This window comes from Molossus molossus, unplaced genomic scaffold, assembly GCF_014108415.1.
Source record: "Molossus molossus isolate mMolMol1 unplaced genomic scaffold, mMolMol1.p scaffold_m16_p_15, whole genome shotgun sequence".
NCBI classification, from domain to species: Eukaryota; Metazoa; Chordata; class Mammalia; order Chiroptera; family Molossidae; genus Molossus; species Molossus molossus.
Window position 1 is genome coordinate 64,394,299 of NW_023425350.1, and position 19,597 is coordinate 64,413,895.

Consider the following 19,597-nt stretch of genomic DNA (forward strand, 5'->3'; position numbering starts at 1 on the left):
ATTCCCAGCCAAGAGCACGTACCTGGGTTGCTTGAACTCAAAACTTTTCCACAATGAGTGGACGATCTATGTGCTGTCTTACCCGCTGGGCCCACCTGCTGGATGCCCTCCTCACCCTGACATGTTCCCTTGACAGCCTCCAATGTGACGAAAAAGTGTTTGATGCTCTTGGTCCACAGGTCTTCCCCTCCCTTGATATTTATGTTTTGTCTTCTGTCATTTACATAAATATCTTGACTCAGTAGAATGAGTATCATTGACAGCATTAAAGTTAAGCAGAGAACTAGTCATCTCTGCAGTATTTAATAAGCAGGAAAACTTCTGTTAAGCAACAGAGATGGGGTTGGGTCATCTAATGAGTCAATTGTTCCCAGTAGAAGCAGACGCGTCAGTGTCAGGCAGACTCTGAACAACTTACTCTCTGCCTCTTTCTTCCTGCACCACCTTGAGCACATTTTATAAATTCTCTAAATCTTAGTAGAAAATAAGGTTTAAAATATCTATACCTACCTCTTGGATTATTGTGGAACTTAAAAAAGACCATTCGTGAAGTGCTTGGTATGTGATTTGATGCATGTGCGTCACTCAGGAAATAGTGGCTGCCATCATCATCATCATCATCACCACCACCATCATCATCATCACCACCACCACCATCATCATCATCATTATCATCAGACTATTATCATGTCCTAAAATGTTCAACACAATAAAAATGGAGGCATCTACCATTTATCTATTTTAAATGTTTTTCAGTGGATTTTCACCTGGTAAATCTTGACAGATATTTTTGAAACCTGTCCATTTAAACCAAGCTTTCTGACTCATCTTCAAAAACATTATTCCTAGGTGTCTTCTCAACCAGATACCACCTTTTGATCCTAGTTAAAAGTTTCCAACCACTGGGAAGTAGGGTTTCGATCCACCAACCAAAGTGAAGTACCTAGGACACTTGTCTCCCTGGGGGTTCTCAGCCCTGCTGACCATCCTGTGGAAACAAGTGTTAAAAAAAAAAAACTTTGAGGCTGAAAGTTGTCTTGAGAGAAAGTGTTTATTGAGCCACATGCTGGCCAGAAAAAGGACCAGGTCGTGGGACACACAGTCTGAACCACCAGCAGCAGGACTAGAGGGAGAAGGGAATATGCCCACTGTCCTGGGGCTTACGGGGCTCTTCCAGACAGTGAGTTTGGGGAAGATGTAAGTTATTTTGAAAGAATTTACATTGGCCACAGGTAAGGGGGTTGGGGAAGGTGAAGCTGGGGAGTTCTGGGACAGGTGCGTTGTACATCAGTCCAGAACGTTCGTGCATAAGCAAGATGCTGGTGCTGAAATAGCCACGTAGAAGTTGATTACAGGTTTCAACATACATTCAGGAACATGAGCAGTCTTGTTAGTTTAGGCCCATGGCTACTAATTGCTTAACTTTCCTCTCTACCTCCCACCCTCCAGTCTGCTGTAATGTAATTTAGGACATCTTCCCGTTATTCTCTTATCACAGCTCCCAGAGCTGCAGCCTCCAGGAATTTCTGTCTGAACTTGTCCCTTATTCATTCAACATGCTACCAAGCTACCACAGAAAATAAAAATAATACCATGTAGGCCCTTAGTGAGCCCACAGTCCAGTGATGTCCACTCCAGTGGCCAGGGGACATGGATCCAGACCCACTGTGGTGAATGTCATGGCCAGTTCCTAGAGTTCTGTTACCTGAAGATTTCTTTCCATTCACAGTGTTAAGTATTATGATCTACCGACTCTGTAGATATAAAATTCTGCTACAGGAGTAAGAGATGCCAGTAAGCTTATAGTTTATAATAATCATTATAATAAATATTTTCATTATCATTTAGGCATGTGACCGGGTGAAGCATGGTCTCGCCAAGCTGTTAGAAACAAATGAACTAGTGGATAAAATGAAATTAGATCTTTCAGCTTTAGAACCCATCCTTTTAACAAAATCACAAGATGTCGAAGCCCTGATGGACAAATTGGCAGTGGATCAAGAAAGTGCCGATCAGGTACACGCATAGCCTGACACTGTGGGTGGGGAAGCTTGGAGCACCAACTGATCACTTATACACAGTGACAGAGGATTGGATTTTTATTTTACATGTCATTAAAATAATTAAGTGATAGATAGACTTAGCAATGCCTTTAAGTTGTAAACCATCTCCCTTCAATAAATTAGTCTGATTCTCTTCCCAGAAATGAGTAGCACCGAGAGAGATGTAAGAAAAGTACCACCAGAAACATAAAGCACCTGTTCTTCTCCTAGAAGGGACTGTTTATTCTAATAACTGTTTCTCCATTATTCTATTAACGTAGCATAAGATGGACAAAGGGGAGGGTAAAATTCAATACAGCTAATCCTCTTACATCGTTGGTCTAATCCAAAGGGGCAAATGTGACTCATTACTATTGGCTTTGTTTTAAAGTGTTGAAATTCAAATCTTGAGACTACTTAAGCAGTCGTGTTTCAATGGCTAGGTCCGCAACGTTGTGCAAGAAGATGAAGCAGTGGCCAAAATGAAAGCTGAGGAAACCCAGGCGATAGCTGACGATGCTCAGAGAGACCTTGAAGAAGCTCTGCCTGCACTTGATGCCGCCAATAAAGCACTAGATTCCTTAGATAAAGCCGATATATCTGAAATCAGAGTTTTTACAAAGCCCCCAGATCTGGTCATGACTGTTATGGAAGCAATTTCCATTCTCTTGAATGCCAAGTGAGTAATTGAGAATCATGTATTACCAAAATGCCTGGTGGAATTTCTTGGCTGTTTTTCTCAGCATTCATTCTCCTCTCCAGCCTCTCATTGATTTGGGCAGTCAGTCAACAAATTGATTCGACAACATTATTTTTTGAATATCTTTTTTGTGCTAGATGATGGAAGGTATGGAGTTCTTCCCTACAAGGCACAAAGAGTCTGCTGGGGAAACTGACATAAAAAATATTCATTTTAAGACATGAGAAAGTTGCATAGCACTAGGAGTGCTGAGATAAGAGTGCCCCTGGGGAGATGTGAGTCAGGTTTTTTTGAGAGAGGATGCTCAGGTAGAGAGTGGGACCATGGAGAGAGCCCAGGGATCTTTGATGCTCATGGGATGGGACGTGGCGGGGCGGGGCGGGATGAGCAAAACAGCAGTGATTACATCATGAAAGGTCTGTGCACCAATGTAAGCATTTCAGGTTTTATTTGGAGATTCTGATAGACATATAGTTTTCAAACTTCCTTTAGTAATATAATCTTTTTCTTTTTCAATAAAAATCCTGTTATAAGAAACCTTTCTATGATCAAAGCAAGGGAAAAGGGCCAGAGCACCCCCATGCCAGGCTTCCCTACTGACCCTCTGGCCAGCACTTCTGTGGGGCCTGGCCGGTGTGCAAAGCACAGATGAAGAGCCCTGAGCACAGGGGACTGAGAGCCATTGGACATTTTCATCATAATTGGATTTTCAAGTGAGAAAGACCAGTCTGGGAAAAGTTCACAAGAGTTGAGTTTGGCTGAGACATAAAACCAGTTAGAGGTGATTGTAGTGTCCTGGCAGGAGACTTTAGAGTTCTAACTAAGAAAAGAAGGTTAAAATGTGAGTGCCTGGGGCACTTTAAAACTAAAACATTTTTCTCTAATGCCTTACATTTCTAAAACTCTGTGATTTTGTCATTCTTTCTCTGCCAAAACTGGGAAGTATGAAACATTAGTCATCCAATTACCTGTCTGCCCATAAATTGTGGTGTACGTAGCTATCATTTACTGGGATTATAGTATTGAGATTAAAACTGCCCACTTATTGGGATAATATCTTAATGTTCTGAAAGGAAGACACTTCTTTGTTCATGTTACTTTCTTACAGTGCTACTAACTTACCATGTCTGTCTTTCAGGCCTGATTGGCCAACAGCAAAGCAACTTCTTGGTGATTCTAATTTTCTAAGAAGACTTCTAGAATATGATAAGGAAAACATAAAGCCTCAAATATTGGCAAAGCTTCAGAAGTACATTAATAACCCCGATTTTGTGCCTGAAAAAGTAGAGAAAGTGTCCAAAGCGTGTAAATCCATGTGCATGTGGGTGAGAGCGATGGACCTGTACTCCCGGGTCGTCAAGGAAGTGGAGCCCAAGAGGCAAAAGCTCCGTGCTGCACAGGTGCGTTCGCTGTGTTGTGTTTTATAGGGTTAAAGGCCATGGTCATCCATCTTTCAAGCTCCCCTTATCACTTCCAGTGTGACCCTGTGCAATATAGGTAGTAAGAATGCTCTTGGAAATTCATTTTTGTCTTCAAAAATAGTTGGCAAAGATAATGTTTTTCAGAAATGACCTCTAAAATCAGCCCTCTTCCAGCATAAAAGGAAAATAAGTTCTTAGTATATTCACATTGCCCATAGTATTTTTGGGGTCCCTAAGGCATGGGGCTCTATGTTTTCCTTTTCTAAATACTCCCACCCTTGATGGTGCCTGCTGAGGTTCTAAAATCCAGCTTCATCTGGCATCGGAAATGAGGTCCCAAGCGGAACAGAGAATGCTCATTTAGTGGAGCAGGTTACAGAAGAACTGTGGCTATAGACCAGAGGTTGGCACTCTTTTCCTATAAAGATTCAGAGAGCATGTGTTTTCAGCTTTCCTGGCCAGGGGGTCTCTGTTGCAGTTACTCTGCTCTGCCCTCGCAGCATAAAAACATCCATCAGAATTCACACATGAATATGCATGGCTGTGTTCCAATAAAACTTTATTTATGGACACTGGATTGTGAATTCCATACACTCGCCATGTGTTATGAAATATTGTTCTTTTGATGTTATTTTCCCCAACCACTAACACAGACCATTCAGAACCAGGCAGCAGGCTGGAACTGGCCTGCAGGCCAAAGTGTGCAGACCCCTGCCCCGCAGAACCGGGCAGGAAAGCTCCGCCTTCACTATTGCATGAATATTTCATTTGTTTCGTACTTTTTTTTTTTTTATCCTCACCTGAGGACATTTTTTGATATTTTGTTCAGATAGAGTGGGAGGGAGAGAGAGGGAGAGAGAGAGAGAGAAACATCGACGTGAAAGGCACACATCACGTGGCTGCCTCCTGCACAACCCCAGCTGGGGCCGGGGACAAACCGCAACCGAGGTACGTGCCCTCAGCGGGAACCGAACCCCGGTCTCTCTGGACCGTGGGCCGACGCTCTAACCGCTGAGCCAAACCGGCCAAGGCTGCTTTGTCCTTTAAAGGCGATAATCCAGCCTAGTAGCTAATTTTCCCCAAATGCTTGGTCAGTCTGTTTCTCTGTTCCTTCTAGGATTTATTTTGTTGGGTTTTGTTTCTGTTTTGTGTTCATGTGTTTGCTTCTGTTCTCATCTCATTCAATTTTACATTTGTTTTAACTTTGCATCTCATATCAAAACCTTTGAAGACATGAAAAAGGGAACAGAAATCCTACTTTTTAAAAAACATATCATAAATGAGCAAATCCCACCTTCTTTTCGGACCTATCTGTAAGTGTTTACTTATTTTATTAGGCTGAGCTCGATGTTACTATGGCGACTCTGAAAGAAAAGCGAGCATTGCTGAAACAAGTGGAAGATCAAATACAGGCCTTAGAAGATGAATACAAGAAAAGTGTGAATGAGAAAGAAAGTCTGGGTAAGCAAATCACAAAATGCATCTAGGTCAGGAAAAGCCTGATTTTCAAAAGTAGAAAGAGTTTTCCAGCAGCCAGTGGTACCTCAGCTTTCATTCAGCATGCAGGGCGTATTTCCATTAGACTGGTCAGTGAATGCCTTCTAGTGTAAAATCGGGAGAACTGGAATACTGTATATATCCCACTCCTGTGTGGGGATATGGCTTGTCGGGGCATGTTACATTGTAACACAAAGCAATGGACGAGTTTGATTCAGAAAATAAAGACTACAGGGGCACACCTGGCCGGTTTGGCTCAGCGGTTAGAGCGTTGGCCTGCGGTCCGGAGAGACCCGGGTTCGGTTCCCACTAAGGGCATGTACCTTGGTTGCAGTTTGTCCCCGGCCCTGGTTGGGTTGTGCAGGTGGCAGCCACTCGATGTGTCCCTTTCATGTCAATGTTTCTCTCTCTCTCTCTCCCTCTCTCTCCCTCCCACTCTATCTGAACAAAAAATGGAAAAATGTCCTCTGGTGAGGATAAAAAAAATAAAAATAAAAGACTGCAGGGGCACAGAGAGAGTGCCATCTTCAGCCAGAGTCATTAAATAATGCCAGTTCAGCTATAGAGAAGCAGGTGAATAAACTTCGTCTATCTTAGGAAAAGATTAACTAACAGAACCTGACTGCCTTACAATTTTCCAGCCAAGACCATGGCCCTCACCAAAGCACGCCTGTTACGTGCCGGAAAGCTGACGGCTGCTTTAGGAGACGAGCAAGTTCGATGGGAAGAAACCATCCAGAAATTCAACGAGGAGATACCGAATATCATCGGGAACGTGTTCATAGCAGCAGCTTGCGTAGCCTACCACGGAGCCTTCACAGCCCACTACAGGCAGCTGGTGAGAAAAGCAATTTCTGTAAGCAGTGGTGACAGCAGGTGCAACGGTGCTGGCGGGAGGAGGAGGGCAGCCCATGTTTCTGGTTTCCATGGAGGCTGTTCGGTCACCATGGAGGTTCTCCATCCGGAAATGTATTCATCCAGCCCAGCCCTCCACCTCGCCCGCCTGCCGGCAGGGAGAGTCTACCTCCCCCCCCCAGCCTTTCCTTAGCACCTCCCTCCCTCCCTTTCCTGCCTTAGAACGTTATTCTTCATTGACTTACACAGCACGAGCACCTGGGGGAAGAAGAAGGGACAGGGAGTCCCCTACTGTCATGACAGAAGTGGCATCTAAAGTCAGCCAGGACGAAGTGTTCTGGTGGGGCTGCTTCAGGGCGAGGCGATGGGAGGAGCGGGATCTGAGCTATCGAGAGTGCTTTTCAAACCATTTTTAATTTAATTTAGTTTAATTTGATTTATTTATTTATTTATTTATTTAGTACATGCCTCTAGTGGGAACCGAACCCAGAACTCTCTGATCCACAGGCTGACACTCCAACCGCTGAGCCAAACTGGCCAGGGCGAGCCATTTGTATGAAATGCCTTTGTAAAAATGTTTCACCCTTGTCTTTGAGTTACACACCTAGTTGGTGTGGGACTCCTCCCCGGGAGCTCAGGGATCATCGGGTACCTGCAGGCAGTGGTGACGTGTGTCCCCGGGGGACAGACGGCTCCGTGTTGTGCATGACTGTACCACTCATTGAAGGAGGCACCATGCTCACATTCCTCTCCCTCATCTACTGATTGCTAGCAGCTCCCATTGTATTAACCCCAACTTCTCCACATGCTTCTAGACTCTCCCAAGAGGGGCAGTGCACCCCTGATTAAAGACTGCTGTGACAATCCTTGTCATTTACACGTGATAAAACAGAGGTCCGGACAGGGCGGTGACATGTTCAAAGGACCCAGATCTCCTGATTTTTAGTCCACTTCCAGTGTCCCATGCTCTGGGCCAGGATGCCGGTGGGGCCTGGCACGACTCCCCCCTAACCCCACGGTGTGTGTGTCCTCGCGTACTGAGGGTCCCTGTTCCACACAAGTACGCTCTCCTCCCTCTGCAGCTCATAGAGTGTTGGATCCAGGACTGTCAGTCTCTGGAGATCCCCATCAACCCTTCCTTCAGTCTCATTAACATTCTCGGTGATCCCTACGAAATACGGCAGTGGAACTCGGACGGGCTGCCCCGCGACATGATATCCACGGAGAATGGCATTTTGGTTACTCAAGGGAGACGGTGGCCTTTGATGATCGATCCCCAAGATCAGGTGTGTACCAAGTGCTTCTCCAGATAAAGAGCGGCCCACTGACTCTGCTTAACGCTGTGCTGTCCATTCCAGATCCTAAGAGGACTTGAACAGACCTGGGAGACCCGGGGACAGAGGCCTAGAGGGAGTTTAGAGCCTCCCTGCTCACGTCCCTCATTCTGTGGATGTAGAAAGGGAAGCACCCACGGGCTCTCCATACTTCATTTTGGTTGATTTTGTTTAGGGGATCGACCACTACTTTTCTGTGTTCTATGGAAGCAGAAATTCACTCTTGTATAGTCCTTGTTTCCAAAAGGTCTGAGGAGGTGTCGAAATGACGTGAGGGTCTGGTGAATTTTAGGGCCAGCCTGCCTAGAATGTATGGAATCCCATGACCTGACTCCTAGGCCCGTGGTTCAGATTAGACCACACAGGGTTTGGAAACAGGTTTGGAAACGGAGCCGCGGTGAAAGCAGAGAGACAGGCTGGAGCAGCCCACCTGCGGGTTTGCTCTCTAGATGGGTCTTTTCTTCATTTGTTCCAAATTTGAATAAAAGGAAAAAGCCCAAATGTCGGGCTTAAAACATGTTTTTAATTGTGGGGGAGTGGCATTTTATTTTATCTTTTTTTTTTTTTACCTTTCAAACCTGTTTCTGGATTGAACAAAATTTCTAAACTTGAAAAAACGTTCACCTTCTAGCCATTTACAAAACTCTAACGCAGATGTCCCGCCCTGTGCTTTCTCACGCAGGCCAACCGCTGGATCAGGAACAAGGAAAACAAAGGCGGTTTAAAGATCATTAAGCTGACGGATAGTAATTTCTTACGCACGCTTGAGAATTCCATCCGACTGGGTTTACCCGTCTTGCTGGAAGAGGTTCGCTTCTCACTCTTCTTTCCTCGTGCTAGTTCCCAACTGTCAGACCCTGTCTGGAACCCACGCACGCCGTGCCTGCACCATGCTGAGGACACCAGTCAGGTCCAGGTTCAAGGCAGTCGGGCCACTCGCTTTGCTCCTTGAACAGCACACTTGCCCGGAGGGAGCAACCTGCTGATTGAACACCACTTGCTGGTTGTAGGCATGTTCTGGTGTTAACCGGGCTCTGTTTTCTGACGGTGCCGATTCTCGGGCCTCACGGTGGCTCTTGATGGTTCGCCGCCCCGAGAATCCAAAGCTCGAGCGCCGTCGGGGACCGTCCCCACACACGGGTGATGTACAGCCCGTGGAGCAGTCCAGGGCTACACACAAGGTCTACTGAGATACGAGGTCGGAATTAGATTAGTGATGTGATAACAGTGAACTTTTGTAATCTTTTTAAAGGGTGCTTGTTGAGTCTAAGGGCTCCATTTCTTCCAGGTCACTTCGAGAATGGATGTTTTCGAAACTGTGCACTCACTCGGCACACATTATTTGCGAATCAGTGGCAAACAGCACACACGTGGTTCTTGCCTCCTTCGCTTACCATCCAGTTGGGGATTGTAAAGTAAACAGAAAAGAGGGGAAATTGAGAGAAGGGGAGGAAGGGAACTTGTGATATGGGCTTTGAAGGGGCAGGCCCAGTGCTAACAGCCAGTAAGGGTGGGGGGTTAGGACAGGAATGTAGATGCATGGCCACGGAGGTCACATATGAACTGTGACCTCTCAGTGAGCTCAGCCCTGTGAAGAGCTGAGAGGGAAGGGCTTCTCGGGCAAAGGGGCAGCAGGTGCGGTGGCCTTGGGCACGAAAGAGACTGGTCAGTGGCTGTGGTGGCAGCAGGCTGGTGACAAGCTCGGCAAAGACTGGCCGGGCGCTGAGTGAGGCACGGCATGCTGCCTGGAGCAGGCGGCACCCTGAGCGTCAGCTCCCGTGTGCTGAGTGTGCTCCACGCCACTCTGTTCTTGCTATTTTACGTACATTAACTCTTTAATCCTCACTGCCGCCTTCCAAGGTAGTTACTGCTGGTGTCCCTTACCTGTGAGGAAGCTGAGGCACAGAAGGGTTCAATGAGTTGTCTGAGCAGCCTCGACTGCCTACAAAATCCACAGCAAATCCCCCTCCAGCTACAAAGTGCACAAGAAGCTTCACGAGTGGCTTCTGGCCTTGACCCACACGGGTAAGGTTCCGTAAGAGTCCCAGGGCCTCGTTCAAACCCTGTAGTTACAGGACAGGGTAAGGTCTCCCAACATCTTTGGCACAGTTATGTTAGTCATTCTAACCCCCGGTTTACTTTGTAACACAGCAGATGAAAGACTTTCTGCCGTGTTTTTCTGCCCTGGGCAGCAGCGGGTTCTGCTACAGCTGTGTGCTCAGGGCCCCAGCCAAGAACGGACGCTGACCGGCCTCTCCTGCTCTCGTGCCCGAGCCATCTGCCTCACACACCAGCTGCTTTGCATTTGTGGGTGGGACTTTTCAACTTTGTCTCCACCCATTCATGGGTGTGTGTGAAATCGAGTTAGTCTATGTCAATCAGCATTGTTGAATGAAACAGAACAGAATTTTATTTTTATTATTTTTATCCTCACCTGAGCACATTTTTTTATTTTTTGTTCAATAGAGTGGGAGGAAGAAAGAGAGAGAGAGAAACATTGACGTGTAAGGGACACATCGAGTGGCTGCCACCTGCATGACCCAACCAGGGCTGGGGACAAACTGCAACCAAGGTACGTGCCCTTAGTGGGAACTGAACCCGGGTCTCTCTGGACCGCAGGCTGACGCTCTAACCACTGAGCCAAACCGGCCAGGGCCAGAACGGAATTTTAAAAGTACAGAACTGTGTTGTGAGTAGTAAGGAAACTTTGACCTCATAAACTTTTGTTTTAAGGGTTGACATGCTTGGGTACCATGTCACAGTGGAAATAAATGTGTGAACTATCAATTACAATCAAATGTTGACAGGGCCTGAGCCATGGGCCCCCGTCACACGCACACAGACAAACATGTTCGTCGTGGGGTCTGTGGGCAGTATCTGCATGTTCAAGTCCTTACCGATAATCAGATTTGCTTTGAGGAGGAAAAATAACTGTTTTATATAATAGAGGTCCATAATTTTTTTCTTTAAAGAGCCAGATATGTTTGTTTTCTCAGGCCATATGCAGTCTCTGTACAAACATTCTCTGAACCAATATTCTTCTGTTTTCATTTGGCTTGGAGGATTGGCTTGTTTGTTTCTTTTTACACCCATTCAAAAAGTGAAAGCCATTCTTAGGTCCAGAGCTATACAGGAACACGCCGCAGAGGCCAGAGCTGGACAGCGGGCTGCCGACGGCCAGCTCAGGACTTCCAGCAGCCTGGAGAGCGGGCCAGTCCTTTTCGTCTGGGGCCTGTTGAAGGACCACCTGCAGTCACTCTCTTTTCTTCGTTCTTTCTTTTCCTTAGACTATTATAAAGTAGTCACTGAAAAATGCACACTGTTAGACGTCGTGAGAGGACATTATGCAATATCCACACGATCACTAAAAGACTGCATGTTCAAAGTAAATTTGGAGGCCTAAGGATTTTGGAGGAGTTAATATCATCCATTTGGGGGAGGGGAGGTACCAAATTACTTTCTTTGAAGGAACAGTAGAAATGAAAGAACACAGTGAATGATTGGGTACAACTCGTAGGGAAGGTAAAGGTAACCCCAACATGTACTGTCCCCCAGGAAGTGCATTTCAGAGATTCTGTGATGGATTTCACCTGCTCAATTCAGGCCATGAGTTTTAATGAAGTCACACACATGAGGGTCCTTCTGTCAGTGGCCCGTCTGTGCAAGTCCAGTAAGGACCGATTTGTACTGTTTTCCGAGTGTAACGCACACTCCGCTGCATTCAGCCCAATCCCCCAGTCATCGGGGTTGGTTCCTTGATGTCCTGGAGGAAGACTCGGCCACCCGTGGGTTCTGCAGCTTCATCAGCTCTCAGCATGTCCCCTCTCTTCATGAGATTGGTGAAAAAAATATCTGCAAATCTTCCAAAGCCACGTCACGGCAGGCAGAGCAGTAAGACGTAGGCAGGTGGCGCTCCGGGCTGGTGGCGGCCTGGGAGACGGGTGGCAGTTCTGGCTTCGCGGCACGGGAGTGCCCAGGGGCCTGGGTGTCCAGGGCGCCGTGCCGTGGCGGAGGGCTGGGGCTGATGGCTGGCTGGATGAGGGACGAGGGCCAGGTCCCATCCAAGCACCACTGAAGCAGCAAACCGCGGTGACTCTCAGCAAAGACTGTGACGCCATCCATTTTAATGCTGGGTTCTTTGTACTTTTGTCTTAATCTTTAAGCTTAAAGAAACCTTGGATCCGGCTCTAGAACCCATTCTTTTGAAACAGACCTTCATAAGTGGTGGCCGACTGCTCATTCACCTCGGAGACGCAGACATTGATTACGATAAAAATTTCCGGTTCTACATGACAACCAAATTGCCAAATCCCCACTACCTGCCTGAGGTATGAGCTGTGGGTGTGGAATTCCCAGCTGAATGGATTAGTGTGGTGTGCCAGGTCTCTGAAGTGCGGTGGGTTCCCACCTGGAGGGCACAACTCGACCAGCTCCCTCTTCCCCCTCCAAAACCCCCTTCCTTCCATCACCCCCCACTCTTGTGTCTTATGAGTCCTGATTCTGATTCCAGTCATCCTTCTACTGGCCGTCGGCTTGGGACTCCAGTCCTCTCCATTCAGTCCCCAGGCGCAGCCCTGCCTCAATCCCCCCACACACACACACACCTCTTCGACCTTCACCAGCTCCTCCTGCTACACAGCTGCTCCTCAAGTCACCAGGCACCACCCTCTCTGTGCATCCTCCTCCTTCAGCACAAGGCCTCCTGTGCCCTCCCCTTGGCTGATCGATGCATCAGAGTTTCACTGGGAGGCAGGGCAGGGCTGGGACTGTGGATGTTTAGGTGTGCGGGTGCCCACGGCGTGCAGCCCCAAACAGGTTGTCTGCTTGAAAACTGCTTACTGGGCCCTGGCTGGTTTGGCTCAGCAGTTAGAGCGTCGGCCTGCGGTCCAGAGAGACCCGGGTTCAGTTCCTGCTAAGGGCACGTACCTAGGTTGCAGTTTGTCCCCGGCCCTGGTTGGGTCGTGAGGGTGGCAACCATTCAATGTGTCCCTTTCACGTCGATGTTTCTCTCTCTCTTTCTCTCTCTCTCTCTCTCTCATTCTATCTGAACAAAATATCAAAAAGAAGAAGAAAAAAAGAAAACTGCTTACTGGCCGCATCAGAGAATCACACTTCAAATGCCCAGTGTGTCCGTACTTAGAGTCATGAGGGAGGAGTCATCTTGTCCCCTTCCTCACACTCAGACTATCTGAGGGAGCTATGTGAAGCACACTTCCATACACATGTCCCTGCACCACAAAAGGATCTAGAAGAACCTCTGCTCGTGTGCTGCCGAGCCCAAGGCCATCCCACAGCAATGAAGACAGCTGGCTCCTCTCTCCCTTCCCAGAGGGGCTCTGAGGGGCACCCCCCACTCCCACACCCCAACTCTCCACGCGGCTGAAGCTTCGGGCACAGCCGCACACTCGGCAGGGTCTTCCCCGCCCAGCAGGTCCCCCCTTCTCTCACAGGACTCAGACAGTTGGGGGAGGGGCTTCACGAATCAGAACTTTATTCCTTGTCCCCCCAACACACACCCACTTTTAGAAATATGTTTAACTAGATCCTTTCAAACAGTGCATTTTCACTTTAGTTCCCGACTTCCTCGTAGCCTCATTAGAGTTTAGAAAAGACCAGTGTGCTGACTTACAACCTTCGACTTCTCACTCACTGAACACGTGAGAGGAGGCATTGCACACCTTACCCAAACCCAGCTCTGTGGTGAATTCCTCTGCTTCTTAGATGTTCAGGTCATTCAACTGCAAGGCGGAGAGAGCGCCTACCTCAAGGATTTGTTGTGTAGATCAAGTAAGAATAACATGTAAAATACATGACACTCAAACACCTACTCTTATATTATTTATTATTCTTGCTTTGACTTATTTAATTAATGTCAGAATATTATAATGATAATTGTTCATAAAAATGTTATGATGAAAAAATACATAAAGCTCTGTATTATCAATAACATCTTTTTAACTAGGGCAAACTATGTGCAAGTTACCGTAACTATGTGATTTCATTACCTCAGTGGGTCCTCACAAATATCTTCTGAGTTGTTAATATCATCCCAACGTTCAAATATCAGGAACTAAAAGCTCAGTGTGTGTGAAGGGCTTGTCCAACATCACACGTGTACTAAAACCCAAGCAATTTGTTCTGTAACCCCTGCTGCTTTTTCGTCCTTAGCTGGCTCACCTGTCACCGTGGCATTTGAGGAACAAGACTGTCGGTCATACAGGAGGGAAAATCATATTACGATTTTGTAGGACAGAGTATGCTAGGTGTGTGGGGGGTGCAGCGGGGGAGTAGGTTCACAATTAAACCTGAGACATGTCCCGCCAGGAAATAAGCCATGTTCTAATAAAGAATGACTTCTTGTTTGATTAGTCTGAAATTAAGCATTTTAATGTACTCGTTCTTTTCCTAGGTGTGCATTAAAGTTACCATCATCAATTTCACTGTAACCAAGTCAGGTCTGGAGGATCAGTTGTTAAGGTAAAAAATTTAAAATATTAAAAAAAAAAAAAAAGGGCGGTGGGGATGAGGGAGTTCCTAATATTTTTTTAGAAATTATGACAGAAAAAAAAATGTTTTAGTTAATCTTCACCTGAGAATGTTTTCCCATTAATTTTTACATAGAACAGAAGGAAGGGAGAGAAAGAGAGAGAGAAACATCCACATGAGAGAGACACATCAATTGGTTGCTTCCCACACAACTCCGACTGGCCTGGAAATCAAACCTGCAACCCAAGTTCGTGCCCTGACTGGGAATCGAACCTGTGGCCCTTCGGTCCTTGGGCCGATGCTCTAACTGCAGAGCCAAACCGGCCAGGGCGAGAAACTTTTAATGTGTTAAAGGAAAACATCGCTCATGATGCCTCAGTCATAAAGATGACAGTAAATGGCCAGGTTCTTTTCCTCTTCCATCATTTTGCAGCTGCTGATCTTGTCCAGTCTTCTCATGGAGGTCTGAGACATCCTCTCCACCTTGGTTTGGGCCAGGCCTGCCTCTTCCCCTTCGCTGGGGTTACCAATCTTGGGGAAGCGAAAGTCAGTCATTCTATGGTTTCTACAGACTCATTGCTCCACACTCTGAAAAAAATAAACAAAAAAAACCCCACTTCTCTTAGGCCTGGCTGGTGTGCTAAGTGGTTAGAGTGTCGGCCCATGGACCAGCGAGTCACAGGTTCGATTCCTGGTCAAGGGCACATACCTGGGTTTCAGGTTTGATCCCCAGCCCTGGTTGGGGTTACGCGGGAGACAATCAATTGATGTGTCTCTCTCACATCAATGTTTCTCTCTCTCTTTCCCTCCCTCCCTCCCTTCTATTCTCTATAAAAATCAATGGAAAAATATCCTTGGAAATATATTTTTCCTGTTTTGCTTGTCTCTAGGTGTTTTCTTAGTACACTTAATGTTACCCTCCCTCAGTATACTTTGCATGTGATTAAAACTCCCTTTCCCAAATGAGATTATGGATTACCTATATTAATCATCAGAATTAGCCAAGAGGTCTAGGAGGCAAAAAAGTTTTAATAGTTATTAAAATAGCAACATTGATGTTGGTTAAAAACCAATAACGTGTGTGTGTGCATGTATTCATTAACTTCAAAGAAAAATATAATTTAGACCCATAATCAAAATAAATATTATCATTTATATTCGAGTCAAGATTATCCTGATTGCCTAGCCGGTGTGGCTCAGTGGTTGAGTGTTGACCCATGCACCAAGAGGTCACTGGTTCAATTCCCGGTCAGGGCACATGCCCAGGTTGTAGGCCCCATCCCCAGTGGGGAGCATGCAGGAGGCGGCCAATCGATGTTCTCTCTCATCGATGTTTCTATCTCTCTCTCCCTCTCCCTTCCTCTCTCTAAAAAAATCAATAAAGAAAAAAAATTATTTTAAAAAAAAGGATTATCCTGATTTTCTCCCATTATCACTAATGAGTTGAAGTCTTATTTTTCTTGTTCATTTTAGGAATCTATTTTGCCAGCTGCTAACTTGCTTGAATTCTGCTAGGCTGACTTCTTTCCATACCAAGGGCATTTTACATTTTACGGCCACGTTCTAAGGACACAGCTGAACGTTTTACAGACTCGTCTGTTCCCACTGGAGCTGAGCTTAGCTGTGTCACTAAGCTGTCACATGGGAGGTGCCCGGGCTGGGAGGCAGAAGCGCCCTAACAACAACGAGACATGTTGAGGCTCAGTCCTGGTTGCAGAATCCCCTGGTTATACTCCTCTCTTCTAAAAAAAAAAATTCTATAAACAAATGAATTTGCAGTGATGATGTCATAGGCTCTTCATGTAATAATCTGTCAAGTTTCTGAATTCAGCATGTATATAACAAATCGACAAGGGGTTACTGTGGGAGGCAGCTCATCTCGGTGGGTAACAGCATGTGCCCTGGAGCCCCCCGGCCCGGGTTCCAGCCCAGCTCTGCCTCTGAAAGCCACGGTGCCTCAGGAAGTGACCTGTAGGGTCTGTACGCTCCCCTGCCCACCTCCCAGGAGCATTCACTGGATTAAATGAGAATCTACATAAAACTCTCAGCAGGGTGCCTTGCACACAGTGCCGCTTAGTACAGATTAGCCCCTGCGAACAGGGCTGGGAGCAAATCATGACAGGACAAAGAGAGAGAAATTCCACGTGTTCGGACAGGGATGGGGCTGGGGGACAGCTAGCAATAAGGCCCCGTTGTTAGATGCAGTCAAGAGTCATTTCAGGGAGAGGATGGGATTAAACATTGTTCCAGGCACCTTTTCAGCCTGGCACAAGCGAGCATTACAGAGGGAAATCGGATGATTAAAGAGGTCAAGCACTGAGCAGGGTTTCCTTGGAGAAGATGAGCGGAAACTGTGGTAGGGTGTAGGTTTTGAAATACAAAATAAAGAAAGAAAATACACATACACACACACACACACACACCTTTAGGGCTCTGGCAAAGCCATAACCTAGGTATTCAAACTCCCGTTCTAGTGACGTGGTGCGACTTGAGAAACCCCAGTTGGAAGAACAAAGAATCAAGCTCATTGTGAGGATCAACGCTGACAAAAACCAGCTGAAAGCCATTGAAGATAAAATCCTGAGAATGCTCTTCACATCTGAAGGGAATATTCTGGACAATGAAGAACTTATTGACACACTGCAGGATTCAAAGGCAAGTGAAATATTTTTAGTATTTATAAGAAGTGTGTTAACTTCAGAAGTCCCAGCCACAGCCTGAGACAGTTCCCGCCAAGTCTTTTAAAGCAGGAATGGCAGCCACACCTGGGCTGCCAGGCGCACCCTGCAGAGGGTGCTTGGCTGGCACCAACCAAAGGAAGAGGAGATGAATCATAGACAATGGCTCCTGTGACTGCATTTTATTTTAATCTTCTGTTATTCTTTCTTTCCTTTTTTAAATTTTTTTTCTTTATTGATTTTAGAGAGAGAGGAATGGAGAAAGAGAGAGGGATAGAAACATCGATGAGAGAGAACATTAATTGGCCGCCTCCCGCATGCCCCCCACTGGAGATTTGGCCCACAATCTGGGCGTGTGCCCTGAATGGGAATCAAACCAGCGACTTCTTGGTACATGGGTTGACAATCAACCACTGAGCCACACTGGCCAGGCTGTGTCTGCATTTTTTAAATAAAACATGTAATGTTGCCCTGGCTGGTTTGGCTCAGCGGTTATAGCATCAGCCTGTGGTCCAGAGAGACTCAGGTTCGGTTCCTACTAAGGGCACGTACCTTGGTTGCAGTTTGTCCCCGGCCCTGGTTGGGTCGTGAGGGTGGCAGCCACTCAATGTGTCCCTTTCACGTCGATGTTTCTCTCTCTCTCTCTCTTTCTCTCCCCCCCCTCTCTCTCCCTCCCTCTCTATCTGAACAAAAAATAAAAAAATGTCCTCGAGCGAGGATAAAAAACAACAACATGTAATGTGGAGAACTGGAACAAGATATAAGTTGAAAGTGTTGTCGGGGAAACGGAGTCCCTTTCCCCACTGAATGCTGAGGGTGGAGTCCTTACGCTATCTCGCTATCTCGAGAAAAAGAACTACTGAGATGGGGGGATACGTGGCTTTCATTTGCATGGAATTACATCTCTGTGTTTGCAAAGTTCCATTCCTGCCATAGAAGAAGTGTAAAAGCAAAGCCAGTGTCCAGAGTTTCCGGTCCACCTTGCAGCATCAGGCTAGTTACAGTCCTTTAGTCCATTGTGGGGAGGGGTCCGCATGGGCCGTGTGGGCGAATGCAGGGGATCCAGGAGAGTGTGCCCCCCTCAACAAGAGTCCCAAGAGGGCCAAGAGCACCAGGAGCATATCTTTGTTCAGGGGATTAGATATCCCAAATTTCATGCCCTTGCAGTGGCCACACCTATTCTGGCCAATGACCTGTTCCCAAGTATGACTAACAGGCATGTACCTTCCCTGTGTCTCCCAGGCTTTACTGGGCATGCGTCTTATCTCCCCTCCATTGGACCTCTGGGGTGTGTCAAGTTGTAGCTTCCTGGCGAAGCTGCCCAAATGGCATGCCTATAATATTTGGCCTTCCCTTTGCTCCTTTCCTGTTATTAATAACTAGGTTGATTACAACAGTATCAAAAGGAATAACACAATTATATATTCATATTAGTGTTGCTCCCTCCAGAAAGCCTCCCTGGTTTTCCCAGCTGGAATCAATCTCATCCTCCCTGGAACACCCACAGCACCTCATCTGAACCTCTGTTATTGTCCCTGTTTACCTTATGTCTCAGGTATCCAGTTACACGTCTCATCTCTTCTGTCAGGTTGTCCATTTCTGTGTAGTAGGGATCTGTGAATAGTCCATCCTGATATTCTTTCTCCAAGGGCTAAGGAAGCATAGTGCTTTGCAGATACGTGATGCTCAGTAAGATGAAGTTTTACATTCATTGTATATCCTGCACTGAATTATTTCTCAGATTCAAATCATAATTTTAAAAGCATACTGGAAATACAACCTATCAAGTGATTTTTAACCATTCATGAGAAACATAAAATAATTTACTAAGAAGATTCCTTGGCGGGGAGTACATGCAGTTACAGTCTTTGCCTCTCATTGATGTCAGAACTAGTTTATGCTTTGTATCCTACAGTCTACTGGGTTCTGTCTCAGGATGGAAACAGTAATAAACAAGTAATTGTGGGTCTTCCATTTCATATCTTTGCTCGTTTGTTCACCAATCTCTTTATCCTCTTGTCATTCATCCTTGGGTTTTTTGTTTCTGGAAGTTGGTTTTTAACCCTTTTATTTTTTTATCAAAGTTTTATATGCAGATTATTTAAAGAACAAAGTATTGCCCTGGCTGGTTTGGCTCAGCGGTTAGAGCGTCGGCCTGCGGTATAGAGAGACCCGGGTTCAGTTCCCGCTAAGGGCATGTACCTCGGTTGCAGTTTGTCCCCGGCCCTGGTTGGTCGTGCGGGTGGCAGCCACTCGATGTGTCCCTTCACGTCGATGTTTCTCTCTCTCTCTCTTCCTCTCTCTCCCTCTCGCTCTATCTGAACAAAAAATGGAAAAATGTCCTCGGGTGAGAATAAAAAAAGAACAAAGTATTTTTACAAGGTTTGCTGTGAAAAAATGGCATTTCCTGCCTTCTCTGCCGCCACCACCACCCACCCACCCACGACTCCTTCAAAGAGACAACTACTTTCATCTCTTTTTTGCTTTGGTCACATGGGTTTTTACATCTTTTCTCTAAATAATAGACTCATATTATTCTTTTTGAGGTTTTTTTCATACACTAACTGTTATCTATACCACTAAT

General features: G+C 46.2%; 1 protein-coding gene across 1 annotated transcript in view; it reads left to right on the forward strand.

The window, feature by feature from the left end:
- Positions 1–19,597, forward strand: part of DNAH6 (dynein axonemal heavy chain 6) — a 237,689-nt gene that overhangs the window by 160,043 nt on the left and 58,049 nt on the right. Inside the window, exons 51-60 of the mRNA XM_036262769.1 lie at positions 1,849–2,016; positions 2,486–2,721; positions 3,881–4,142; positions 5,501–5,624; positions 6,302–6,498; positions 7,598–7,801; positions 8,532–8,657; positions 12,013–12,177; positions 14,259–14,326; positions 16,810–16,990. Coding sequence (XP_036118662.1) covers positions 1,849–2,016; positions 2,486–2,721; positions 3,881–4,142; positions 5,501–5,624; positions 6,302–6,498; positions 7,598–7,801; positions 8,532–8,657; positions 12,013–12,177; positions 14,259–14,326; positions 16,810–16,990 — 1,731 coding nt within the window. The remainder of the gene's footprint in view (positions 1–1,848; positions 2,017–2,485; positions 2,722–3,880; positions 4,143–5,500; positions 5,625–6,301; positions 6,499–7,597; positions 7,802–8,531; positions 8,658–12,012; positions 12,178–14,258; positions 14,327–16,809; positions 16,991–19,597) is intronic.